Source organism: Mytilinidion resinicola (assembly GCF_010093595.1).
Source record: "Mytilinidion resinicola strain CBS 304.34 unplaced genomic scaffold BDZ99scaffold_27, whole genome shotgun sequence".
Lineage (NCBI taxonomy): Eukaryota > Fungi > Ascomycota > Dothideomycetes > Mytilinidiales > Mytilinidiaceae > Mytilinidion > Mytilinidion resinicola.
This window is the reverse complement of record NW_022985463.1, coordinates 228804-254229: the sequence shown is the minus strand read 5'-3', so window position 1 is coordinate 254229 and position 25426 is coordinate 228804. Positions and strand designations below refer to the sequence as shown.

The following is a 25426-nucleotide window of genomic DNA, read 5'->3' as shown; positions in this document are numbered from 1 at the left end:
CACACAAAACCCACCCTCTCACCCCACCCTACCCACCACTACCGCTCAAACTCCAAAATCTTACTCGCCTCACTAACACTCCTCTGCCTCCCCTTTACCCCCTCCTCCCCCTCCTTTTTCCCTTCCCCCGGGGGCCCCAACAAATCCCCCACCACCCCAGCCCCCTTGCCGACCACCACATCCGCTGTCTCGGCCCCCTCGAGCAACTCGCCATCCCTGCCCTCCTCCTCGCCCTCCTCCTCCACATGCCCCTTCTCCCCCTCGCCCTCCCCTTCCTCGCGCTGCGCCTCGTCCATCCGCCGCCTTACCTCCGCCGCAACCCTCATCCCATCGCTCACGATATTATCCAACATCCCCCTCAGCCCCTTACCCGGCGGCACGACGCCCACGCCGGCGCCGCCAACCGAAGCGCCCGCGCCCGGCGCCAGCGCGTTACGGGCCGCGGCGTTGGAGAAGGTAGTCAGGTTCGACGAGGAGGAGGCGTGGGAGGGCTGGGGCGCGTCGAGCAGGCGGAACGAGGCGGAGAAGCCGGACTCGAAGAAGGTCTCGAGGACCTCGTCGGCGAGGATGACCATGCGGAAGGTGGGGAGGGTGATGTGGAGGGGGTTGTTGGGGTCGAGGGCCAGGTTGGCAGCTGTAGCTTTCGCCTTGACGGGCGACAGCGGATTTGACGTCGACGGGGTGGGTGAGAGCGGGATTTTGGTGTGTAGTAGTCTAGGAGAGCTGGGGTTGGGTTTCGGGGATGCGGGATCCGAGAGGTCGACGAGGTCTTCCGAGTCGTTGTCGGAGCCGATGCTGAAGCTGGCGAGGTCCGCGGCGGCTTGGCGCACTTGGTTGGCGGCGTGGTCCGGGTCGGCGTATTCAAAGCAGCGGCGGATGAAGGCGGAGATGGAGCTGAGGAATTGCTCGTCGCGGTTTTCGCGGCGCTCGGGAGAGGTGGCGAGGTCGTGGAGTGAGGGGGATGGGGAGAGGTTGCCTTCGAAGCCGCGGCGGGATAGGAAGAGAAGTGCCTCTGATATACGGAGGATGCCGTCGCGATCGACTCTGCCGTCGCCGTCGTCGTCGTAGAGCTCGAAGAAGTAGCTTATGTTAGACATAATATCTTTGGTGCCCTTGACTTGGGCGAATCCGGTGACGACGTTTTGGAGACTGAGAGTGTTGTTCATGTCGGTGTCCCATCGGCGAAAGAGTCGCTTCATGAATTCGTGATCGGCTGGTTCGGGACCCGAGCCCCATGGAGATATGGTGGTACTTCGACTTCTTGTGCTGCCGCCGAAGTATGAATGGTTTTGTTTGTCACCATTGAGCTCGGGCGGGGAACTAGGCGAGTCGGTAACAGCCCATTTCGCAATACCTACAAACCCCATTAGCAACGGTGCAACTTTATACGACAATGGAGGAGCCTCAAGAGTGTTGAGATGGTGGTCGTGGGTCACGTGAAAAAGGAAAGCATCATAGGGCAGTGCGGAAGACAGAATCTTACCTGCCAGGAATTCCCGGAACCCATCGTAGTCCATCTGTGTAGGACTAGGCCCAAGAGCAACTCTTCCCACCTCGGGATTATTCCCAGAGAAGCCGCTCACAACCTCAGTAGCCTTCATCCGTCCAGCCTTTGCCTTCCGTTCCGCCTCATGCTGCATGATCTCATCCCGTTGCTGACGCTCATATAGCACCTCGTAGAATCGATCATAGAGAAAACCGAGATCAATCACACTCAATCGCTTGCTCTCCGGGCCCAAATTCCGGATAGACGTGCGTTTTGCGAAGCTTTCGATATTCTCTAGTACCGCACCCTTGTGTTTAGAACGTTGCTCTGAGATGGTGTTCTGCGTGATACCAGCAAATTCCTTGAACGCAACAACCATGAGCTCTTGGAACCTTGTAACTGCCCGCAGCTTCGGGTTCTCGGATCTAGGATGGGCGGATTCATCCAGTCTGGCAAAGTAAGACTTTAGGACCGAGATGAAAGTGCCATCATCGGTAGCGTCCAATAACTCCTCTCCGTTGATCCTTAATATGGCGAGACCGATCTGAAATAGAACCTTAGGACCTTCCAGGAAGAAAACGTCCAAAACGCGGAACGCGAATATGAGAGGCATAGAGTTGATGTAAAGCGAGAGAAACCAGGGAAGAGATACGACGGATAGTTGTACATCGTTTTTTGCGAGATGGTCCCATAGAATCGGCATCGTCTTTTCGACAAGTGATTCAAACACCCTTTGGTCCAATAGAGTTCCGTACATAGTTTGCGAGTAGTATCCTGGGAGAAGACGGTCGCATAGTATTGATAATAGGAAGAAAGCCTGAGATTCTGACATGTATCTGTGAAGTTCAGCAAATGATTCCAGGGGAACCAGCAAAATACATACATCAGCAAGGCCGCAACAACGATATTCATAGCCTGGCAATATCCAACCTCTTCGTTAGTCCAGCTGTATGCCGTCAAAACTCGGCGTAATCGGCCAATGCCTTCTTCGGACTGAAAGCCCGGATATTCTGGTAGACTTCGATTAAGGTCCTTCTCAATCTCATCTATTGCTAGAGATTCCTGGCCCGAGAATTTGGTGAGAGTCTGGATATATAATTTGGGATTTTGAAGACGCAAAAAGAATGATCCGGAAGTCAATTCCCATATTTCTCCTCGAAGACGATTAGGAAGACCAACTCGAATTAGCTTATGGAATGTAGGTTGTCGTATTAGAGTTGCGCTCCGCCCGTTTTCTGTTAGTATTAGCCGCTTGAAGCCTCTCATCTTCAGTACGTGGTATACCTCGCAGATATTCGCGCCATAACCGTATCTTTGTCGCGTCTCGCAATTTCCGAGCATTGCCAGGGTATTTGAATACCATTCCAAGTCCAGTATCCGGGTGTTCTCTGGGTTTCCTGTCCTCATTTCCGTGACTCTTCTTATCGTCGCCATCCTCGGAGAGAAGATATTCAGAGTAGCATTCCGAAACGACCGCTCGGAGGTTCTCAACCTCCCTAACGCCCTCCCTGAGACCCCTTTTGAGACCATCGCAGAATCGTTCGCATTGTATCCGGCTCCCGGCCAGCTGTATCGTCAGTTTCTGGCCGCTCGCAGCACTGCCCGGCTTCGCCTTGCCGTCAGACACCCCATTCCAGGTAGTTATTGCCAGCGCAAACATGTAGCTTTGACTGTGCAGTCTCTCAACCCTCCGGATAGCGCATAGCGGCAGGATAAAACCATTGCCCGCAGGTCCCGCTCCATGGGTCTGTCCCGTGAAAGCACTGGACGCGCTCAAGCTCGCCGTGTTCAAGAAGCTCGACCCTTGGGTAGAGAAGCAGAGGTACTGCTCGCTCAAGTGCAGCTTCCCAACATAGTGATTTCCCTGCGGCCGATCTCTTTCCTGCGCATGCGATGTACTCTCGCCGGAACTGCCCCTCGTCGAATGGTGGGGTGAGAGTGTGAGCTCGGCAGTGATCTCCTGGAGCGGGGATTGTGTCTCGGGGAGTCTGAATTGGTGTCGGAAGAGGGTCGCTTTGGAGGGTCTGCGGTCGGAGCTGGGACCGGTGATTGAGAGGGTTGGGTCGATGAACTGCTGCGCTTTCTGGACAAGGTTGGAGAGGTTGAACATGGCGTTGGACTGGTTATGTAGCTGCGACGCGGTCAGCGGGACAGGCGAGGGCAGTTGGAGGAGCCGTACGCTTCATTCTAGGCCACGAAATCCTTGGGAGAGGTTGAGAGGTACTTTGGGTTAGGGCTGAGCTGCGGTTTGCGGATGACCGACGTTGTTTCGGGAGGGCAGCTCTACAAGGGTGCGCCCAATCAAAGTCGTGAGATTTTTATGTGAACTTTCTTGAATATTTCTTAATGAGTTGTTGAGCTACCTCATTTCGACCTGATACATACTTAGGTAGGATCTCATATATGTTATAAATTTACATCGATCCCTCAATACGTGGGGCTAATGTCATTATGGTTATAATGAGCTTCCTTTTAGTACAGAACCTGGACAAAGTCTGTGCACCCCTGCTCGCTACTGTCTGTAGTCCTTCGGTGCATTATGGAGATCCAAATGAAACATAAAGTCTAGAAAGCTCGAATCTGAGGGGCCACAGGAGCCTCTAATCGATCTACGTTGCCAATATTCAGGATGCTTCAACCTATTATTAAAATCCAGCAGAGAAAATTCACAACGCGGGGTACTATCATGAGGCTCTTTCCGAGGAGTTTCATTTCAGTATCACAGGAATCTATATGTTGAAGGACGCGCAAAGATCGCAGGGACAAAGGTTTGATTGTGAAAAGCCGAAGAGCTGCTTGCAGGATCCGTAAGTAGAACCGAAATACAAGCTAGCCATGCTGGAGAATAACACCTGCGGAATGTATTGCATGTCCCAATCGTCAGGCCCAACTCCCATTCACCATTGCAGAACTTGCCATTAGCTTCCTGGCAAGTCCATGCATGCACCGCAGCGGAGCTGCCCGTATCTCTAATAAACACCGTTTTCCGATCGTCCACCTGGACTTCAGTATGCCCTTAGGTGACGGTGTAGCCGCCATCGACACGAAGGTCGGCGCCCTGGGTGCTGTTAGAAATGGTCATATGTCAAGAGTCTAAGCAACACTTACGGTAACGTAGTTGCTAGCGTCGCTAGCCAGGAAGGTGACAGCTCCCATGAGGTCCTCTGGGCGACCCATCTTACCCTGAGGAATGAGAGAAGTCCACTGCTTCTGGAGATCCTGGTTGTCATCAAGAATCTTCTTCGTCCTTATGGAGGTCAGCATATATCGCCACCAAACAATTCCAGAAACACATACAGTGCAGTAAGCATGTAGCCAGGGCTGATGCAGTTGACACGGATGCCAGCATGGGCCCATTCAACTGCCAAACTCGCGGCCAAATGCCTGACGGCCGCCTTGGCAGCGTTGTAAGGAGCCTGCGGCTGGGGAACATTGACAATGGCACCGGACATGCTCCCGATGAACACAATGCTTCCCGGTACTTCCCTCTCCATGAGATGCTTCGCCACGGCAACGGCGAACAGGTATGTGCCGTCCACGTTTACGCCCCAGAGCTTCTGCATCCGGTCGTGTGGGTAAGAGATAGCATCGTAGTTCTCGGTGAAGCCAGCAGAGGTGACGAGGTTGTCGATCTTGCCATGGGTCTTGATAATGTCTGCAACGGCCTGGTTGACGGATGTTGGGCTGGAGACATCGCAGAAATGTGCGGTGACCTTGGGCAGTCTGAAAAGAGATTAGCTAAAAACACAAGAGTATGACGAATTACGTGAACTGACTTATCTGCTCCTGGGTTCTCCTCCTTGAAGGCCTCAATGAGTCCTTCTGCGGACCGCTGGGCTTCGTCGCCTTCAAAAGTGATCAGTGGTACGCTAGATAAGAGAATCGGTGGAACCAACGGTTCATGTCCACAATAGCGACATCTGCTCCACTGACGACCAGGGCCTGTGCCATGACCAGCCCCAGACCTCTGGCACCTCCAGTGACAACACCAACACGGCCTTCCAGAGAGAAGGAGGCCAATGTGCGCTTGAAATGGAAACCACCGCGGCCCTGGACAGGCTGCGAGGAGGGCAGATCCTTCTCCTCAGGGTACTCTACACGCACTGACTTGTCGGTACGGGCAAACTGGCCCTCATGGTCGCCAGATTCGCCAGGCTCGCCGGCAGTGCTGGCAGCATCAAACTCGTCGTCGCGGGGAGGCTCGTCGGCCCTGTATGGGGTGTGGGAGAAGTTGCGTACTGATCTGAACACAGGGACGGGGCGTCGAAACGTAGTCTGTGAGACATGGGAGTTGGCAGCGCGAGCCACCTGGCGGAAGACTGTGGGCCTGAACATGTTGGCAGGCGAATATGTGAGTGAAAGCTGTGCCAATTGCTTGTTGAGAAAGTGAGGAGAAGAGGCGGAGGCGGTGGGCGGACGGGGAGAATCTGGATTTTCACGATAGTTGCTGGGGCGCTAATTAAAGGGACTAGACTGGGCGGAACAAGCCACGGCTGTGGACGGTGAGGGCAGAATGAGGTGGATCGTGTGATCGTGAGTGAGCGCGTGGGGTTTTTGGTGCTGAGAGCTGTTTTATTCTCTGCTGCCGCACCCACCAACAAGAGCTCCCCACGGTGACGTACAAGCGCGCCCAAGCGTGGCCAAGGGGGCGTGAAGAAACTATCAGAAAAGCGACGCAGAGACAGCAGATCCACGTACAAAACGCCCCAAGTGCTGGAGATCTTGCCACGCTCAGCAGCGCGAGCCTTTCCCCGACGCGACGTGGGGCGCCCTGGAGTTCCAATTGGCCTGCCGCGCTCCACTGTGTCGACGATTGTCGTGGGTTCTTGGCGCCGACGGAGCTCCCTCCTGGCAGCATTATCGAGCCGCTGACACACGCCCGATCAGCATTGTCGGCGCATCTCCCCAGCTCTAAAACCCCAGATGCCATCCCTCGAGGCCTATCTGGTCACCTTCAACTGTGCCCGCGAACCCGTGAACCCCGACACCCTCGCCCCCCACCTCTTCGACGCTCTCCCCCAGGACGCTGGACTGCCAGATGTCGTCGCTATTGCGCTGCAGGAGGTAGCCCCCATTGCCTACTCGTTCCTGGGCGGATCGTATCTTGAGCCCTACTTCAGCCAGGTAGCTTCGACGGTGCAATTGGCCGCCAAGCTCCACTCAGATGACGCCCAGGCTTACCAACATTTCCTCACCCGGAGCCTGGGGATGACGGCCTTGATGCTGTTCTGGAAGCCAGCAGTCGCCAGCAAGATCCAATGGGTGCAGTCTGCAGGCGCTGGAGTCGGCCTGTGGGACATGGGCAACAAGGGAGCTGTAGGAGTCCGAGTGGGACTCGCTCTGGACAACAGTGACGAGACTTTTGATATCACCTTCGTTTCAGGCCATCTCGCGCCCATGGAAGGCGAGGTCCCGAGGAGAAACCAAGACTGGGAAAACATTGTTCGTAACCTCGTGTTCATCAACGACGAAACCCCGAAGTCTTCGGCCGAAGAACAGCCACTTCTATCCTCCCCTTCTGCACCACCACCACCAGACAACACCGGCCTCTACCATCCTAGCAACCACATTTTCGTCGCCGGCGACCTCAACTACCGGACCCATGATACTCCCCCAGACCCCAATTCGCACATCAACTATCCCCAGCCAACACCCTCCTCAGCCTCCCCAACCCACTTCTCCCACTTCCTCAAAACCGACCAGCTTGCCCGCGAACTCGACGCCAACCGCACTCTCCACGGCTTCTCCGAGGCTCCAATCACCTTCCCCCCGACCTACAAGCATTCCCCCAAGCCCGATTCATCCTCCGACGCCGATGAGCAATGGCAGTGGGCGAAACACCGCTATCCCAGCTGGTGCGACCGCATCCTCTTCCTGCCGCCACTTCGACCGCATATCTACACTTCGCTCGCGCTGCAGAAGACTTCTGACCACCAACCTGTTGCTCTCTCTGTTTCTGTCAGTCTCGATCCACCCAATCGCGTCTATGACGCTGAGCCGCCATTTCCGCTGAACAAGGACTGGCGAGCACGAGCAGATGCAGCGAGGAGGAAGGAGATTGTGGTCGGTGTATTGTCCTATCTTGCATTGACGAGGAGCGGAAACGCAGTGCTAGTTGGTGTGGTTGCGGTGGTGGTTGCAGGGGTGTGGATGGCGGGATGGATGAGTGAGGGAGGCGGATGACGCTGGTACGAGGCCCTTTCATTGGTTTACGAACTAATGTAGATATAGCATTGACTTGAACATAGAATACAAACACTTTTAATATCGAGGTGAAGTTGTGTCAACAGAAGCATGTGAAAGGAAAAAACGCGAATACACGAAATCCCGTGGTCGAAATGACAGGGCAATCCTGGAGAATTAGCTTCCGTTCCGACTTCACTCTCACCTCTCTCCGACTTCCTCGATTGCTCTCGGAAACTCCATGGCATCACAAGGATCTTCCAAATCTTCGTCATTACCGTCCCGCCTATCTTCGAAAGGGTTCTCAAGTTATCTACGACCCGTGTAACGAGTTCAAGTCGCGTTGAAGCCGCATGTAGTCCATTACCGAAGATCCATCACTAGAGCATCCATCTCATTATCGCCATGCTACATTAACAGCTCCCATCTACTCGTATTGTCAACCCACCCAGCAAGATGGAACAAAGCCTTCCTACTTTTATGACCGATATCCATTTTCGCGATTTCCTTCCAGAAAAACTCGAAGCATTTCCTACAAATCTGCTTTGACGACTTTCTCTACAGGCGCCATCCCCCAGACACACCTCTTCACAAAACTTACATCCATTTCGCCGAGAATCTCTACAACTGAAAAAAGCATTCCCATGGCCGCTAAATGGAGTGGTGTTGCGCTAGTTCTGTTCAGGCTAATCAAGTCGGCGCCTACCTACGTCGCATGATATAATCGTAGCATGATCTTGTATTGCGGCATTAAGCAAAGAAAAAATACCTCAGACGTCGCCAACTTATCTTCTCCGGCTGAGAATCGAGTTTTCACTGCATCCGAGAGTCCCGATGACAACGACAGCGAATGAATCCAGATCACGAAAGGTGGAGCTGCGGATAGGCATGATCCCTAGCCGGTCTCGAAAATTCGCCTTCATCCAAGGATATCCGGGTATTCGCCGATGGTAGTTCCTGCGTACATTCAACATCTCGATACGACTGAACTCTTTCTAGCCTGAGATCGACGTTTTTGACCATCTCGGATATAGCAGCCTGCGCCTGTCTCTGTCTTCTAGCCTTGTTCGATAGTTGAGTTTCGATGGGCTGGAACATACTGAAAGGTGTTGACCACGCCTGGAGCACTCACCACTCCAATGGAGATAAAGTGACTTTGACTAACAAGGCTGAAACCGCATGACCGCCATTTCGATGTGGAAATTTTCCGTCTATCAGGACTAACAGCTGGAGAACAGGATAGGGTCGTCATCGATCAATATTTTCGCACTTCGAGACTCTACGACAATTCTGCGGAAACTACCAATCATACCGAAATCGACCCCGCAGTCCCCTTGCGTAACACAACCCAAGGCTATTCGTTGACCATATCTACGAGGCACACTGCATGCATCTGTCGAGCACCAGCCACACCACTCGTGGGGGCTGAGTCTGCAGACGTGCATATCCTGTCCCAACCTACCAAAAACCACCGCCGGCTCATCACCAACGCCTCTCTTCCCACCTCAAACTTCTCCTTCGATGTGCCTTGCGTTCTGTTTCAATGTCTCCGTCTTTCACGCTTCTTGACTGAGCCCATAATACCGTTTCATTCGCGCGAGATCTCGACAAAGCAGGCTCAGCCTTGCCGCAAGGCTAGCCGTGCTCGACTTCATAAAGAAGATGGCTCGCCCGTTCATCTATCGTCCACTCGATGAGACGAGGCGGGAGATTCGCCTTATCTAATTCCTTAATCTACACGAGCAACCTTACTATCGAAAGAACTTCAGGTCCGGGTGTAGGCCTCGCTGTACGATCAAACATGTTTCTCTAGACGATGATCCCAGATATGCCGCCCTCTCATATGTGTGGGGCCCTCCCAGCAATGAGCGCTTCATGATTGTGGAAAAAAACGACGAGCAGTTTCGTCTACCAATCACATCGAATTTGAACTCGGCACTGAGCAACATCGACAAGGAAGGTTATCTTTGGGTTGATGCTATTTGCATCAACCAAACCGATGACATCGAGAAAACTTGGCAAGTCCAGCAGATGTGGAACATCTTCCCCAAAGCCGACCATACAGCTGCATGGCTAGGAAGGATCGAGGAAGAAGACGAAGTTGAAGACTCGTATAGAGAAATTGACGATATGGAAATCAAACTCCTATTCAAGGATATAAAGGATGGTTGCAACGCAGATCCGCAGGATTACCTGCAGAAAGCCGTCTACTGGAATCCACAGGATAGAAGATTTATAAACGTGTCGCGATTTGCCGTCTTCGCAAAACGGTCATTGGTGCCGAGTATGGATCCAACAAGAGCTACAAGCGTCCAAAACAATATGGTTTTAGTGCCTCGATGAAAAAATCAATCATAGAGATGTCGATACGGTCCTGGATCTCCTTCGATCAATACAAGAGGAAGCGGTACAGAAGAGTCGAGATGAACCGAGTTTCATCAACTCGTTTGCAGCAGCCGTCGATAAACTAAGAACTGACATGGATTTCTGGGTTGCGTCTGCCGCGATCAAGGGCCATGAGTGGCGAAGCCGGAATGGACGCCCTCCCACACTATCCTATGTCCCTTCGGCGGCATACATCTGGAGGAAAGGCTTAAAGGCCTCAGACCCGCGAGATCTTGTCTTTGCATTACTTGGAATGAGTACCGATGCGACGGAACTGGGAATAGTTGCGGGCTATTCAAAGCCCGCAGCGCAGGTCTTCGTTGAGATTGGCGTCGCTCTTATCAAGAAAGATGGACTGGAAATACTGACATAGGGGAACGCTTTTCTTACCTCTATGCCGCTCCGTATTCGATCATGGGCTCCGGATTGGAGCCTGCCTTTCCTGGAGCCACTGGGCAAATTTGGGCGCAATGACCGAAGAACGCGATTCAAAGCGTCTGCACAAACAACGACTAAATACTGCTTTATCGAAAGCAATGATTCGTATCCTATTCTTTGCATTTCAAGTATTGTCGTAGACAAGCTCAAGGTTATTGGATACTGGCTTGGTATCGAGCCATTTACGGATGATTGGCTTTTTTGAACTCGAGCGAATATCGACACATTGCGGCAACATCTACACCACTCCTGACGAGGGAGATGCCAGAAAGAGTGCTGTGTGGCGGACACCAGTTACCAACCTTGAATTCAACGAACACGGGGCATATGCCCGTGCGGGCGAATTGACGCAGAGAGGATACGATCTGTTTCGCGGCGGCGCTACGGAAAAAACCGAAAACTCCGATCTGGCTTCCAAGTACCAGAGAATGCTAGAAATGCAATGCTCGAGCAGGTTCTTCGTCACCGAAAAGGGATATCTAGGTCTTGGACCACCCGACGCGGCGCCAGGGCAGGAAGTCGTTATTTTGCTGGGGTTTCATATGCCATTTGTGATGAGCAAGAATGAAGACGGCTCCTATGAGCTAGTCGGAGAGGCGTATGTTCATGGGATCATGGATGGAGAAGCTGTGCCAGGAGCAGAGGTGGAGGAGTTGAGGATTGTATGATGTTTCCTATTCAGACCGAGCTTGGGCGGGTTGTAGCTTACATAAATACCTTGCTTCGAGCTTTCCAATCAATACCCAACATTTGCCTTCGAGCATGACAACACATATGGCGTCGGTACCAGAATACGACGTCGGACGCTGTGAGTTGGATGAACTCGTTGGCTGCCTAGCTTAAAGGAAGGCGACTGTTTCAACAGACCCTAGGTACCTCATCTTTCCCTCGATTTGCTCGAGAGATCAATCTGCCACTGCTTCCATGCTGATGTTTAATCATCAAAATATTCTACCCACCGAATTGACTGCGCGTCTCCACACGCCCACCTTAGCGCGCTAGTAGATCATCTAAGCCTGTTATCGTAACAGTGGGTCGAAGATGAACTGTCAGGCTAGTCGACCCACATTTCAAATCGCTGGCATTGAGCTGATTCGCCGAAAGCCGTAAGCTTAAGATAGCGTGTCAAGGTGGGCGGATGTATACGCCAGGACGCTCAGTCAAGACTAGGTTGGTAATTACTAACCAGTGTCTACGATCACTAACCCTACATTTTATATAGAATCAAGCTGTACTTGCGACTGTGGAACAATGTTCTGCTAAACTCAGCGTCTCGAAAAACATGCTGTCTTCTCCGGTTCAAAAGTACATTGGAATCTAGGATACAAGCATCATGGCGGACCTCTCGGCTGATTCTACTAGTTCTCATCCGGCAGGATCGCAGGAACCACACCCCCGCCTAACGACTTCTTCGCAGCCTAGACGCTGTGTCTCCAGAAGCTCCGTAAGCAAGCTCTGAATTCTGCTTTTAAAGCCAATGCCTACACACCCTTCAAGGCCTCGGTGCCCTGGTACTACGCCGCCCGCTGGGGGCCTTAAGCAGATGGAGAAGAGCGTGGCGTAGGGGATTTCTAAGCACACCGGCACCAATGGAAGCTCCGTCCGAGTACTCGGAGACCCTCCATAAAGCATCCTGCAGTCTGGAACTCGTGTTAGGGTATAACTACCCCTCTTCAACGCCTCCTCCTCATGTCCCTCCGCCCTCTTCGAGCTTTCTCACCGTGCTTCAAAGCAGCTCAAAGAACTCAATCGAAGACGATATACCAGACCTTGATTCACCAATTCCATACCTCGCGACGAGTCCAACAAGACAATATGGCTGAAGCACCACGACCTACTGGCCTGATTGCCAACAAAGGCATTGAGCTTCTCACGGCAGGTACGCCTAACGGGTGGAAAGCTTCCATCCTCCTCGAGGAGCTGAAGGAGGCGTATGGGAAGGAATATACATTCCAGGCCATCAACATTATGTTGAACATCCAGAAGGAGCCGTGGTTTACCAAGCTGGGTCCCAATGGACGTATTCCGGTGATTGTCGACCACGACAAGGGCGGGTTCGCTGTAATGGAGGGCGCTGGTGGGTAGCCTCAGGAGAGCTTCATATGGCCATGGCTAACCATTGCGCAGCTATCCTGGCCTACCTCACCCGACACTACGATCCCGAGCACAAATTCAGCTTCACGGACCCGCTGGATATCAGCCGGGCGGAACAATGGATCGCCTGGCAGACTGGTGGGCTGGGACCGATGCAGGGACAAGCAAACCACTTCAACGTAGGAATTCCCGTGTCTCAAGGCTCGATATACTTAATTCTGACGTCCCCCGGCAGCGATTCACCAAGGAGAAGATCCCCTACGGCATACAGCGCTACACGGGCGAAACAGAGCGGTTAGTCGGCGTGCTCGACATACAGCTCAAGGACCAAGACTACCTCGTTGGCAACAAATACTCCATCGCCGACATCGCTTCATACGGCTGGATCAACATCATCCAATTCTCCGGCGTTGATCTAGACCAGTTCCCCAACGTGAAGGCATGGTGGCAGCGCATCTCAGAGCGCCCCGCAGTGAAGAAGGGCGTGGAGATCCCATCGAAGGGCGCAGGCTTCGACAACGCCGCATACCTGCAACGACTGAAGGACGACCCAGAGTACGCGGCGAAGGAGAAGGAGCAGGCAGACCTGATCGAGGCGGCGAAGAAGCAGTATGGCTACAAGTTCGCGTCGCCGTAGATAGATCACGATAACACGATTCTATCACTGCACTGCACATCCGACCGGGAGCTTCCACTCCGGCGGCACAGTCATGTATGCTAGGTCCAACGCGTCTTGAACATTAAAAATGCACGCACATATCACGCGTTGTCTTGCAAGTCTGACGCCGATGAGAGTGAGTGGTTCGCAGGCCCGGACGCAGGAACGGTCCCGCTTCCCCACAACCGGGCCAGAAATACTTAGAAGCCTCTACGCGCGCGCAGGCCGTGGGCGGCAGCCGCATCTCTGACAGACCGCTTTCATGACCGTGAGGATGAAACACCTCAGAAATAACACTCGGCGCGTTGCAGACCGTGACAGCTTGGGCGCTCGATTGGCCCACAGCGGGCGCCCCGAGCCTGGCGCTATGCAGGGCTCCCGCAGGCGCCTCAACGTAGGCCAAGTGGTGAAGCGAGAGGTGAAGGCAGGGGTCGTGCTCCAGCGGCATGAAACAAGTGTGGCCTGTGGATTGTGCGTGCAACCTCACGCGCGACACAGGCGTGGAGTGAAGAGTCGCGGTATATAATGCCCCAGCGCTGCTTCTCCAGCACGCCAGCAACCAGCAGCGCCTTCCCTTCCCTAATACTCGCTCGAACCGGCTTCGAGCTTCCGTTTCTTTGTCTCATTGTCTGTGTCTGTCCGTGTCTTTGTTCGTTGCAGCATCCCGATAGACCGAAAGAAGCCATTCATCGTCTTTGTCGATCCTTATCTGCAGAGGCCACAAGGACCAACACACCATTAATCCTGGCACGCAACCCGTCATTCGTCATAGGTCACTCAACTTCACCTGGACACAATCGCATTGTGCAACGAGCACTGAACTTCTTCCACCGCATCTCTTCGACCTTGATCGATAAAGCCCTGCCGACAGCCCGCTCGCGCAAGCACTCGAAGGAACTTTAATAAGACACGCGCGACCCTACTGCTCTATAATACCTCTTGTCCGGCACCAGAACCTCGCTCGAAACTCACCACTAACCTACTTCGCCAAACCACTCACAACCCCCACCTACGAAAATGAAATTCTCTACCATGAAAGGCACCTCTGGCTCGGGGAGCGACTTCACCATCGGCGCCATCCTCCGCCTGATCGCCCGCATCCTCCAATTCGTCCTCGCCCTCACCGTCGCCGGGCTATACGGCGTCGACCTACACCACGCCCACCAAGCCCACGTCTACGCCGACTCCAAATGGGTGTACGCAGAGGTAGTCGCCGGCATCTCCGCCGTCACAGCATTCATCTACATGCTACCCATCCCGATGATAAAGCCATGGTTCCTGTGGCCGCTTGACACGCTGATCTTGTACGTACTGATATTCCCCCTCCACCCCTCCCCAACCCTCTTGAAAGATAGATTTGCTAACGTTTTGTGTGTAGTATCCTGTACATGGCCCTCTTCGGCACCTTTGGCAAAATGTACATCAACGAGGACCCCGAGGGCGACGCGGGCATCACGCGCATGAAGCACGCCGTCTGGGTCGACCTGGTCAACATGCTGCTCTGGTTCTTCACGGCCGTGTACGGCGCCGTCATCTTTGTGATTCATAGACGGGGGCGGAGTTTGCATACCGGGCGTGCACAGGTTTGATGCCCCTGAACAGATGCACGAACACCGAATGCGGAAGACACTTTCCTTGTCTGTTTCATTACCTATACCCAGAAATTTTCCTTGCAGTTGGTGTATGATGGGGGTGATTTATTTGATATGAATCTACACGAGTTTACTTATTTGGATTGCATTTGATTAGCGATGGGGATGAGCGGCACCTTTTCCTTTCCCCTTCTCTTTCCCATTTCCCTCATGTCTCTAGACCCCTAATATTCTCTGCCCTACGCGGCCTAGCAGCACGCGAACACCCTTCCTCTCCCAAATCATCAGGATCACAACCTCAAACAGAATCTTCTCCATCCTAATTATATCCTACCATCTTGACCCCCCTCCAATGACCCCCGTGCCGTCCCTCTCCCCCCTATTCCAAGTCTCTCCCTCCTCCTCCTCCTCCTCCTCCTCTTCCCTAACTCCACCAACACTACCGCTAACACCCTCCCAGTCCCAGTCCCAGTCCCTCCCCTCCTCCTCCGCCTCAACCCTCGCCCCCTCAACCTCGCCTACCCTCGCCAAACCCTTCCCCGACCTCCCCGCCCACTTCGGCTCCGCCTCCTCGCCACCCCGCCATCCATCGCGATCCTTCACCCGCTCCCGCGCCCCCTCGCCCTCCGAGCACGACGTTGAGAACGTGCCCGCGGGGGCTGTGGTGGTGCGGAAACCGATGCCCGCTGGCCTCCGGGGTGGGGGTGAGGGTGAGAGCGAGAAAGCCGAGCCGGGCTGCAGCTGCGAGTGCGCTGGGGGGTATGAGGGGTACGATGGGTACGATGGGTACGATGGGTGTGAGGGGTACGACGGGGGGTGGGATACCGGGGAGGCGGGCGTGGCGCAGGCGGGGCGGGACCTGGTGGATGCGGTGCTGGAGCTGGGGTTGGCGGTGGGGAAGTGGGCGGCGGCGGGGGTTGCGGCAGGGGAGGGGTGGTGTGAAAGGTGTGGGGAGAGGGTGGTGTAAGGGGGGCTTATGGGTGGGGTGCTTAACCTAGGACTTCGAATGCATTCGGTTATTGATATTGATATTGAGATTGTTGGTGCGTGTGCTGTGCTGTGCTGTGCTGTGCTGTGCTGTGCTGTGCTTTACGATTCTCTCGCGGCAGCTGAGCAAGATGAAGGAGGGGGGAGGCCTTAATGCGACGCGGGGGATGAGAGGGACAGAGTTGCGTTCGAGCGCACGGTTTGGGCGCTTTGAAGAGAACAAGGAGCGCGTCGGGCTGTAGAGATGGGGTTGGGAGACCTTGGGGGGCTAAGGTGGAGGGGTACGCAACGGTGAAGGCTAAAGAGAAGCTTTGGATGCTTATGGGAGAGGAAGTTATTCGCATCGAACCGAGCAGATGGGTTTTCGAGGGTGCAGGGTGGGGACGCGGACCTTGCGGATGGGATTTGGAGGACGCAGGGTGGGACGCCGAGGGGTACGAAGGCGTGACAGATATAGGTAGCCTGTGGGTGTTTTGTGCGAGAAAGAGTGTCGAACTTAACCGGCTACATGGGGTTTCGGGGGTTTGTGGGTAGGACGCGGAGGGGTACGTGGTGTGTTGGGGAAGGGTAGGGTTTAGGTCGTTATGGAAGAAGAATCATTAGATCGAACCGTAGAGAATCTCTCTTGGGAGACGCTGTGGAGGGCGTGGAGGAATACGCGGAAGTAGAGATTGTGAACAGGCACTGCGTGCTTTTGTGAGAAGAAGCATTGGGTTTAATCGTCTAGATAGGTTTCTCAGGGGCTGGCGGTAGGGCATGGGGTGGGTTGCGGAGGTGGGAAGCTTTAGATGCTCTTTTGAGAAGGATTTTCATATCGAATCATAGACGACTTTCCTTAGCAGACGCTGTGTAACACGTATACGGGTACGTATAGGGGTAAGTTGTAAGGAGGCTCTGCCTACTTTTGTAAGAAGAACTATCAGATCAAACTGTAGAGATGAAAGTCTGGTAGACGTCGCGTGATGCGGGGAGGCATATATAGTTGGATAGATCCTAGAGAGGTTTCAAATGCTCTTAGAAGAAAGACCATCAAGTTAACCCGTGTGGATGGGTTCTGGGAGACTGTAGGTAGGTCATGGAATGGGTCGCGGAGGTAAGAAAATTTTGGAGGTAATGGGGGAAGAAATGTCGGATCTAGCGGTGTGAGAATGGTTTTAGAAGCACTGTGTGGAACTTGAAGGAGTACGTGTAGATGTAAGGCTTTGGGTGCTTTTGTAAGAAGAGCTTTCAGATCGGGCCATAGATAGAGACTTGACACGGAACGCGGACGGGCTTCATGTGGTCCCATTGAAAGAAGTATCGGATCGAAGTGGTGAAAACGATTTTTGTCAGGTGCGGTACTGGAGCAATGGGTGGAGGCTTCAGGCGCTTTTAGAAGAAGTATTGAGCCTAACCATACGGGTTCACCTAGGAGACAACGCGCGCAACAAGGGAGCATCAGGATAAGGTACGAGGTGCTCTTCCATCGTTGATATATCCGTGTAAACGGAGGTGTATCGCCTTGAGTTCACTTGCATGCCATCTCACCTAGGATCACGTATCATATCACTAGACCAAGTGACAGATGTGATGGGTGACTTTGTCCAGGCGTTGGGTTAGAGCGGTAGGTTTTGAAAGAACGAGAACATAGACGACGGTGTACCCTCTTGCATGTTTGAAGGTGCTTACATATAGTTACTGATGATATTTACTCATTTTCATCTCCCCACCTCCCTTGCCGCCAATTCATGCTTATTATCCCTCGTAGGCAACTCAGCTGCTGAAGCAGTCGGTTGCGTCCGCCAATACCCCCCTCTCTCGTCCCATTGAGCGACTGGTAGCTCGGTAGGTGGGACGCCCTTTCCGTCCAGCTCATGCCGCGCTGTATATCCCTCCTCATCACTTGGTGTGGGCTTCGTGGTATTCCTCCGCCGTCCGAGGAAGAAGGCGCCTAACGCTATAGCAATAACACCCAGGGGAACGGCAACGCCGATGCCGGCTTTTGCGCCGGCAGTGAGACCGGTGCTGGCAGCCCTTGAGGTGGTTGTAGAGGAAGTCGTGGATGTGGGCGAATGAGAGGAAGCTGAGGACGCGGATGTCGAGGTTGGGGATGCGTTAGTTGAGGGGGTAGATGCGACGCTCGCGGATGAAGAGACTGCAGCGCTACTGGTGGAGGAAAGTCCGCTGGAAGCATGTGTGTTTTCTGACGAGGCCGTGCTACTGGCTTGTGCCACTGTTGACAGCGCTGCAGTCGATGAGGGTTCCGGAGTTGAAGACGACTTGGCAACGGGGGTTGTCGCTACAGTAGCAGCAACGGATGACGCTGCAGGAGCAGCAGTACTAGCTACCGTGCCCCCTGTTATCTCGAATTGACCAGAATAGTTGACATTGTCTCCTTGGTCAAGCTGCAGTATATAGTCGGACCCAGGATCGAGCGATGAAGGTACTGTCCATGCTAATGATACGCTTTTGGCCGACGCTGCAAGCTGGTTAGCGATATGTAGACCGGGGCTTGAAAACGAGAAAACGCACCTGTGATGGTCATCACGTTCGTCAGATCGTTCTCAGGTCCTTTCATCAGATTGATAGATACGGGCTGCATAGTCCCCAAAGTCAGTCATACAGCCCATCAGGACGATTGAATGGTGTGTGCAAGTTCTCACCGTACTAGAATCGTCACTCGTCCATGACAGCTCAGTGCTGCTTCCAGCCGCTATCGTCGATGGATACTTTGTGAAAGCAAGCGTGGCGGAGCATGTGGTAGCATAGGACCAAAGAAAGACGAACCCCAAGAAGAGCTTCGAAGCAAGATATCGACGAGGGAAATGCATCTTGCTTGACTAGTAGAAGAAAGACGCAGAAGAAAGAAGACAGCGGCAGAGAGTATCTTCGAACAAGGCTCATAAGACGAAAATTGTGGGCGAGTCACGTCTTTTGAGACAAACGAGTTTGAGGGCTTGAGGGCTTGATCTCATGTCCTCGGCCAGCATTTCATACATGCATGCCCACCCATTGGTCTTCGATAATCGAGGCTGCAGTTCGAAGACTGCATTAGGATTATCGCAACATGTAGTGGCGTTCGCGAAGCGGAAAAATGAGACTAGAAAGAGACGAGGCTGAGAGTCCAGACCGCACGAACCTTGGCGATCTACACCTGCCAAGGATGCGTCCGTGAAGGTCCAACTCTATGAGTGCTATAACTATGTTAACATTTCATAGATAACCGGATGACTGCGATCCGTAGTACGATAAGTAGAGGAGAACATGGACTGGAGATGTCGTCAAACCATGCGCTGACTCATCAAAAGCACTAGCGAATCACAAAACACATCACACGCGTAAACAATGGACAGCAACAAGAAGCCAGATCATTAGCTATTCACACCTCCCTCACTTTTCAAACCACCCAATAACCCGGAACACCCCGCGCCCGGCTATACCCTCCAAGACGCTGACATCAGGAGCCAAGATGATAATTTACAAGCAACGTCATGAAAGAGCAAAGGTCGAGCAAGAGCACCGAGGCATCGAGCCACACATGTAACCAAGAGAAGGAAGGACTTATTGACACAATCTGATGGGGAATTGGGGCCGACCGGAAACAAAACTCCTAGATGCTCTCGTGACACATACAGAGTGTTTGACGACCTGACAGAGGATGTTAGCTGATGGTTGATGGATGTGGGTAAGGAGAGACATACCATTGACAAACGGAAGAACATCTACAATCGGGATCCGTGGACGACCTTGTAGTCAACGGCCATCTCCAAGCCATCGTCGTTGATGACAAGGATGCGGACGCTACCACGGCCGTTGTCGAAGGATTCAGCAAGGCGGGAAGAAAGGCCGCTCTGGTCAAGGACAGGAAGACCCTGCTTGACATCGCCAGTCTCAGTCATGGCAACGACACGGCCATCCTCACGGATGTCGAGCACGCGGTACTGCTTGAAGACCGGGCCGAGCATGTTCTGGACCACGACCGATGGGGCCGGGTTGGAGATGAAGCTGGACTCCTCGTGCAGCTGCTTGGTGAAGAGGTCAACACCGAGGTAGCGATGCTGGCCAGTCTGCGACGAGGTGGTGATGCGGATCACCTGGCAAGGGCGGCCCTGCAGGATCAGGAGATCGCCAATGCGGATGTGATGGCATGGGATGGTGATGGTGTTAGGGACAGCCATGTTGCGGGAGGTTGAGATCGACGCGGACGCGTAGGTAGGCTGGGGAGCGGCGTAGGAGAGAGACTCTTGGGGAATGCCGACGCTGATGCGGGAGGTGGGAGGAGCTTGGGCGGAGGTGGTGTAGGATTCCTTGATTACAACTTCCTCGCGGTCGTCGGGCTGGGAGTGGTGATGATGGTGCTTAGAACCGTGGATGGGGTGGAGGACGCGGTCGGCAGCTTTGTGGAGACCGTGGCGGAAGGAGTGGTATTGACCGTCTTCGTCGTAATATCCCATGTCACGTTTGTACTTCTTGGGGGGGTCGACAGTTGCTCGAGTAGTTTGCTCTACTCGAACTTCTCCTCGTGCTGGAGGAGGGTAGCGGGAGTCGACAAAGTCGGCTTCGCGTTGACCGTAGCGAGGCTGGGTGTCTTGGGCAGTCTGGGACGCGTAGCGTTCCTGGACGTACTGCGTGGGCTGATCGTAGCTGGGGCTAGACGAGATATTCGTGTAACCGGCAACGATGGGACGGGTACGCTCACGGTACTCGCGTTCAGTAACGTCGATCTGGGTAGGGGCGTAGTCGGTGGCAGGGCCGTGGACAGTGTTGAACTCTCTGTCGTAAGACCTGTCCTGGACGTCGAGCTGGGCTCCGACGTAACGTTGGTAGGGTTGTTGGTATCTGTTGTGAGGGAGGGAAAGGTCAGCGGGAGCTTGAGGGAAAGACGGGAGGGAAAAGTGGAGCCCCGTCACCTAGGTGACAACAAAATAAAAGAATCGGGCTAGCTCGACGGCGCTCGCCAAGAAAAAGGGGCTTATTAGCTGGCACTTACCGCTCGCGGGTTTGCTCACGGGTCTGCTGGCGGGAGAACTCGACCTCGGTGCGTTGCTGCTCCTGGGGAAAGCGGCGCTCTTGCTCGTAGACGCGGACGTCCTCCTTGTACTGTTGTTGTTGTTGAGGTGGCTGTGGCTGGCGAACTCGGTCCTGCTCGTAGACGCGGAGCTCCTCGTGGTACTGGCGATCTACTGGGCGGTCTGCTGGGACGGTACTCGAGAAGGATTCAATGCGAGTTTCGTGACCCTGCGCGAGTCAGCGTGCTGCACAGTGCTGTGACGGCGATTTTGAAGGGGTGCACTCACTTCCCGTCCCGGAGCCTGAGGTAGCTTTTCTTCGGCCTCTACCTTGACGTGTGTTGTTTCTGCTGTGACAGCGTCACTCCGATACCTGCGGCTGTCAGCCTGAGCGCGTTTGGAGGGGCCTCGATCGACGGACGCTGACGGGAAGACACTGAAGGGGATCGGGACGCGGGCGTCGAAATCCAGCGTCAAGACCTAAAGGTTTCTCGCGTAGCCCCTCGAATCGTCGGGACAATTCGAAGGAAGACACGAGAAACTTCTCGGCTCCTTGGGGTGACAGTGCTGTCGGGTAGGGGGGAAGAAGGGTGCGAAGGAAGCCTTTAAAGAGCCAGCTTGCGGTGAGTGACGGGCTGTGATGGGGTTGGATGGGGATTGTGACGGTGAGTGCAATTGGTGAGGCGGGTGGGTTGGGGTGAGTTGGCTCTGAGCGGCCGTCGCTTCAAGTAGTGGAGGTCTGTGTTTGGGGGGAGGCTGGGCCAACAGACGCGACCCCGGCCGATCAAAACATCGCAAGCGGCCTAGCGGGCCAGCCCCCTTCACGTGCGATACGGCCAGCTGCTTCAACAGAGCGCTCCCGAGCTGCCTCGCGATTCAGAGCCTCCCGTCCGGCCTCACCGCGCTGTTCTCGCTGCCCTCGCTGTCCCGGCTGCTCTCGCGGGCCTCAGTTGCCAGACAGGCGCTCGATCTGCTGCGCGGTTGCGTGCAGCTGCCCGGGCTGCCGACGTGCGACTCGCGGTGGGTCGCACGGCCGCCAGTGCCCTCCTCCTTCATCTCGTGGAGTGCCGCCATTGGCCGCTTGGGGCGCTCTGGTGCAAACAAACGATAGCGGACACGCCCTCGGAGCCCGCAGCGTGCTTTTCAGCTGAGCAACATGGAGTCTCCCAGCCTCTTCGCGGTTTCTGGCGCCCCATTGGCCTAAGCTTGGGGCCGTCTTGCAGATGGCTTTCTGCATGGCAACGCCCGGTGGCTGGTTTCCTGCCGTGCTCCACGCCCGAGCTCTCGCCCATCGCCATCGAACACCGCCGAATGTGATGCCGCGGCCCTCGCCAGCAGTCGAGCTTCCGCAGCGAGCTTCTGCAGTCGAGCTGCGGGTTCGCTGCGCATTGATAGCGGCGCCGAATCAGCATCAGCCTCTGCAGTTCCGTGGACGCGTCTCCCGAGTCTTCGCTCTCCAATCGCACCACGCGTCATCCAACCACCACGACGCCTTGCAGCTCACTTGCAGGATGTCACCATCGCGAGCTTATCAGACTGTGGGGCGGGGGCTTTCCGTAGCTTCCGCGCTTGAGATGGCTGGGCTGGGGAATGCTGGGCGGCCTTGATGGATGGGAGCTAGGTATTCTCACATTCTCACAGCTCAACGAATCAGAGCCATTGGATCATCTGCTTTTATAAATCAACTTCTTCTGCATGTCGTTTTTCTCAGTCTTGAGCTATTTCTCTATTGCAAGCTTGCCGCCTGAGATATTACCGCAAAAGAAATCCACCATCAGAGGAACCTCATGTGACACGTTTACTAGTGCAAACATCGGCGCTGGAGAACCGGGAACCGCACTCGGAGTACCGTAGTTATCCATTGATAAAATGCATCGGCATTGGTGAATTGGACTATGTTTGAATTGGATCCGTGCAGGATCCGCCCTCATAACGTCGTTTCTGTAGGCATCGCAAGTGCTCCCTAATCGAACCCAGCAATGCTAATCGAACCATAGTTCACACAAAGTCTCAACGAACTACCCGAAAAGATTCTTCGAAAAAGATTACCACTCAGCCATGAAACCTTTGAGACAATATGCGACTGACACTCCCCAGCATACCACACAACTCCAATGTCTCCAAATGTCTCATTCTTCTCCCACCAACCATCTCCTTCACAGGTCAGCTTCAAGCTATCGCCCGGAACTGTCTCCAATCTTCTTCCAGCGAAACAATCGCTCTGTCATACACCGTCACTCGAAACTCCTTGGTATCGAGATCGGTAACTCTTTGCTCGAAGTCACAACGGATACAGCGTCGGACCGCATCTCCATACCGTCCGCCCGCTTCTGAGAAAATCCCTTCATCCTTCCTAAGGCGGAAGGCTGCGAAGAGGTCCCAGTTTGCAACGCCACTATCATCGCCGCCATCCTCTGGGATTCGAAGATCCTCTAACGATCTGCCATAGCACAGCACGATGAGGAGGACGCCGAGTGCGAAAAGCCATGTATTTCGGACCAGTCTATTCCTTGCAATGTTTGTGCACCGCGTAGTACCATCTCGCGTACTTGGAGCTGTCGAGAATTGACGAGAAACGAACGGAGCTAATATGACTTCGCCTCCCGGCCGCTGCATGAAGAGAATATCCTCCTTTCCCCACGTCTCGTCCAGCCACGGAGTCTGATATAATTGCAACACACTGGGCGCTACAATAAGGGCAATATTCAGTCTGTCGGAACGAGAGAAACGCCGGTTACGGATCATTCTGGCCAATGAAACCACAGTCCAAGGTCCCTACTTCATCATCGCTGATGGAACGCTGTATATCGAGCACTTGCGTTTCTTTTCAGCATCCATCAAGAACCCGAAACACCCAATACGCTGCTCTTTCTGAAGACCTCCTATTGACATGCACAAGTCTTGAATAGGCCCTGGAGTAGAGTGGAAGGTGGGTTCTTGAATTGACGAAATCATCTCCTTGGCTTCGGCGGCGAACCTCACCCCCTTCTTCCTGCGCTTCTTCGATTCCCGTTCTTGAACCTCCTTAGCGACTCCTCCCTCGCCTACATCGCCACGTTCATGATCCAGGAGCTAAACATCTCCCTCTTTCCAATCCCACGAAGACTTCTCATTCAAGGACTCGCCATGGGTGTGTGAGAAGACGACTCTAAACTTGAGCTTTCGCAAAACATCTGTGCCCTCAAATGAACGGTCATGAGTCCTGGCTTCTAGTCGAAGGCTAACAGTATGTTGCACTCGACAGCCATATTTCCAGCCTCGCTGTAAGATGCTGTATATACCCTCGGCACACTCTCGAACCACGTTGAGATCGGGACGCTGATACTTGCTTGCGAAGACGGCGGTTGCCTCCAGTTCGAGCGCTTGTTTGGAGAGTCGACTCAGCGACCTACTCGTTCTTTCTAGGTCTTCAAAGTGGTCTTTGAGTTCGCCCTTTCTAAGAGCAAACTTGATCTTCATATGTTGCTTCAGCTTACTGTTTTCACCTGATGGCACCTAATCAAGACCTCTGTGTCAGCATTACTACTGCAACAATAATCCGAGGAATAGATTGATCAGCTCACTTTTCCAGACATACTAACACCCAATATTTCCATGATCTCTTTCATGAATCCAATCATCTCCTGGACTATAGCAATGAAGACATCGTAGTCTCCCTTGAGCCCCATCCTTATGGTATTCTCAACATCCGGATGTTTCCACAAGTCTTCTATACCTTCAATCTGACTTCTTACTCCGGCAATTTCAGTAGAACCACTCGGTAACAGCTGCAGCAACTCATTCCTGCAGACAGCTTGCTCTGTTCGAAACCGTATGTATACGCGCGCCTGGCTTGACTATCATAATGGAAAATTCGCTTTGCTGCATATACTCCGTTCGTGTATTGTTCAACGGCCGAGATGACCAATGGAAATAATCCTAGGACCACTCCTACAATTTCCAGGCCGGACATGAGGGATGTTGTCGATCAATCGAAGGTTCAGGACGGCCAATTCATGCCTTCGTCACTATGAAGGTGTCCAACCTCGGGGGAGCCCCGCACTCACCTTGCCATGTATACGTTGTTGTTCGACGTCGTGTACGTTTGAGGTGCATCGCAATCAACCCGCTCCGGAACACAATGCATTACTACATTACACTAACGTATTCCACAAGCGAGCCGTCCACCCAAGCGAGCCGTCCACTTCATCACAAAAACGCGACGCGTCAACTTCCAACCACCATGCGTCGACAACACAACGTGCAATCAATACAAAATGAAGGTCGAATATGCATGGCTATCGCAGCAATCAATCAGCAGCAATTTAAAAGCGAACGGCGCGCTATTACGACATATAACGTACCCAGAAGCACACTTCGAGATCAACGCGCTGGAACGACCCCACGACGCGATTCTAAGCCTAATTCGAAGAAGCTTTCCAAGCTGGAGGAATCAGTTGTTGTTCAACATATACTCGACCTGGATTCGCGAGGATTTCCGCCCAACCTGCATGCTGTACGAGAGATGGCCAACAAATTGCTCGCCGAGCGCGCCGCCGGCCACGTTGGCAAGAACTGGCCAGAGAACTTTGTCAAGCGAACACCTAAGCTCAAAACACAATTCAATTGAAAGTAC

At 53.7% G+C, this 25426-nt stretch overlaps 10 protein-coding genes across 10 annotated transcripts; 5 read left to right on the top strand and 5 right to left on the bottom strand.

Moving 5' to 3' along the window:
* Positions 1-38: 38 nt before the first annotated feature.
* On the bottom strand, positions 39-3615 carry BDZ99DRAFT_576214 (GTPase-activating protein-like protein GYP2; the record flags this gene model as incomplete). Its single annotated transcript, XM_033728559.1, has 4 exons — positions 2771-3615; positions 2370-2721; positions 1484-2322; positions 39-1354 (listed from the first exon to the last, which is right to left on the bottom strand). The coding sequence occupies exons 1-4, from the start codon at positions 3594-3596 to the stop codon at positions 39-41; spliced, it is 3333 nt and encodes a 1110-aa protein (XP_033570271.1). The 5' UTR covers positions 3597-3615.
* A 518-nt stretch (positions 3616-4133) lies between these two features.
* BDZ99DRAFT_170596 (D-arabinitol dehydrogenase-like protein) lies at positions 4134-6185 on the bottom strand. Its single transcript, XM_033712967.1, has 5 exons — positions 5383-6185; positions 5263-5332; positions 4784-5209; positions 4595-4733; positions 4134-4544 (listed from the first exon to the last, which is right to left on the bottom strand). The coding sequence occupies exons 1-5, from the start codon at positions 5819-5821 to the stop codon at positions 4503-4505; spliced, it is 1116 nt and encodes a 371-aa protein (XP_033570270.1). The 5' UTR covers positions 5822-6185; the 3' UTR covers positions 4134-4502.
* A 13-nt stretch (positions 6186-6198) lies between these two features.
* Positions 6199-7725, top strand: BDZ99DRAFT_170582 (DNase I-like protein). Its single transcript, XM_033712965.1, has one exon. It carries the CDS (start codon positions 6410-6412, stop codon positions 7667-7669), a length of 1260 nt encoding a protein of 419 aa, XP_033570269.1. The 5' UTR covers positions 6199-6409; the 3' UTR covers positions 7670-7725.
* A 1717-nt stretch (positions 7726-9442) lies between these two features.
* On the top strand, positions 9443-9763 carry BDZ99DRAFT_369459 (uncharacterized protein; the record flags this gene model as incomplete). Its single annotated transcript, XM_033714792.1, has 1 exon — positions 9443-9763. A coding segment is annotated over one exon (321 nt), but the record flags the coding sequence as incomplete, so codon positions are not given.
* Positions 9764-10346: 583 nt separating this feature from the next.
* On the top strand, positions 10347-11417 carry BDZ99DRAFT_170585 (uncharacterized protein). Its single transcript, XM_033712966.1, has one exon. It carries the CDS (start codon positions 10681-10683, stop codon positions 11158-11160), a length of 480 nt encoding a protein of 159 aa, XP_033570267.1. The 5' UTR covers positions 10347-10680; the 3' UTR covers positions 11161-11417.
* Positions 11418-12307: 890 nt separating this feature from the next.
* Positions 12308-13223, top strand: BDZ99DRAFT_482157 (glutathione S-transferase II; the record flags this gene model as incomplete). The annotated part of the gene is made up of 3 exons (XM_033722463.1): positions 12308-12569; positions 12620-12765; positions 12822-13223. 3 exons carry the CDS (start codon positions 12308-12310, stop codon positions 13221-13223), a joined length of 810 nt encoding a protein of 269 aa, XP_033570266.1.
* Positions 13224-14276: 1053 nt separating this feature from the next.
* BDZ99DRAFT_400030 (uncharacterized protein) lies at positions 14277-14833 on the top strand (the record flags this gene model as incomplete). The annotated part of the gene is made up of 2 exons (XM_033716161.1): positions 14277-14548; positions 14623-14833. The coding sequence occupies 2 exons, from the start codon at positions 14277-14279 to the stop codon at positions 14831-14833; spliced, it is 483 nt and encodes a 160-aa protein (XP_033570265.1).
* Positions 14834-17471: 2638 nt separating this feature from the next.
* BDZ99DRAFT_576208 (uncharacterized protein) lies at positions 17472-18633 on the bottom strand (the record flags this gene model as incomplete). Its single annotated transcript, XM_033728558.1, has 3 exons — positions 17472-18281; positions 18335-18398; positions 18466-18633. The coding sequence occupies 3 exons, from the start codon at positions 18631-18633 to the stop codon at positions 17521-17523; spliced, it is 993 nt and encodes a 330-aa protein (XP_033570264.1). The 3' UTR covers positions 17472-17520.
* Positions 18634-19524: 891 nt separating this feature from the next.
* On the bottom strand, positions 19525-21288 carry BDZ99DRAFT_399916 (uncharacterized protein; the record flags this gene model as incomplete). Its single annotated transcript, XM_033716153.1, has 4 exons — positions 19525-20427; positions 20482-20712; positions 21100-21184; positions 21233-21288. Coding segments are annotated over 4 exons (1275 nt in total), but the record flags the coding sequence as incomplete, so codon positions are not given.
* A 1692-nt stretch (positions 21289-22980) lies between these two features.
* BDZ99DRAFT_482153 (uncharacterized protein) lies at positions 22981-24763 on the bottom strand (the record flags this gene model as incomplete). The annotated part of the gene is made up of 5 exons (XM_033722462.1): positions 22981-23521; positions 23591-23855; positions 24093-24296; positions 24389-24578; positions 24746-24763. The coding sequence occupies 5 exons, from the start codon at positions 24761-24763 to the stop codon at positions 22981-22983; spliced, it is 1218 nt and encodes a 405-aa protein (XP_033570262.1).
* Between the last annotated feature and the right edge of the window lie 663 nt (positions 24764-25426).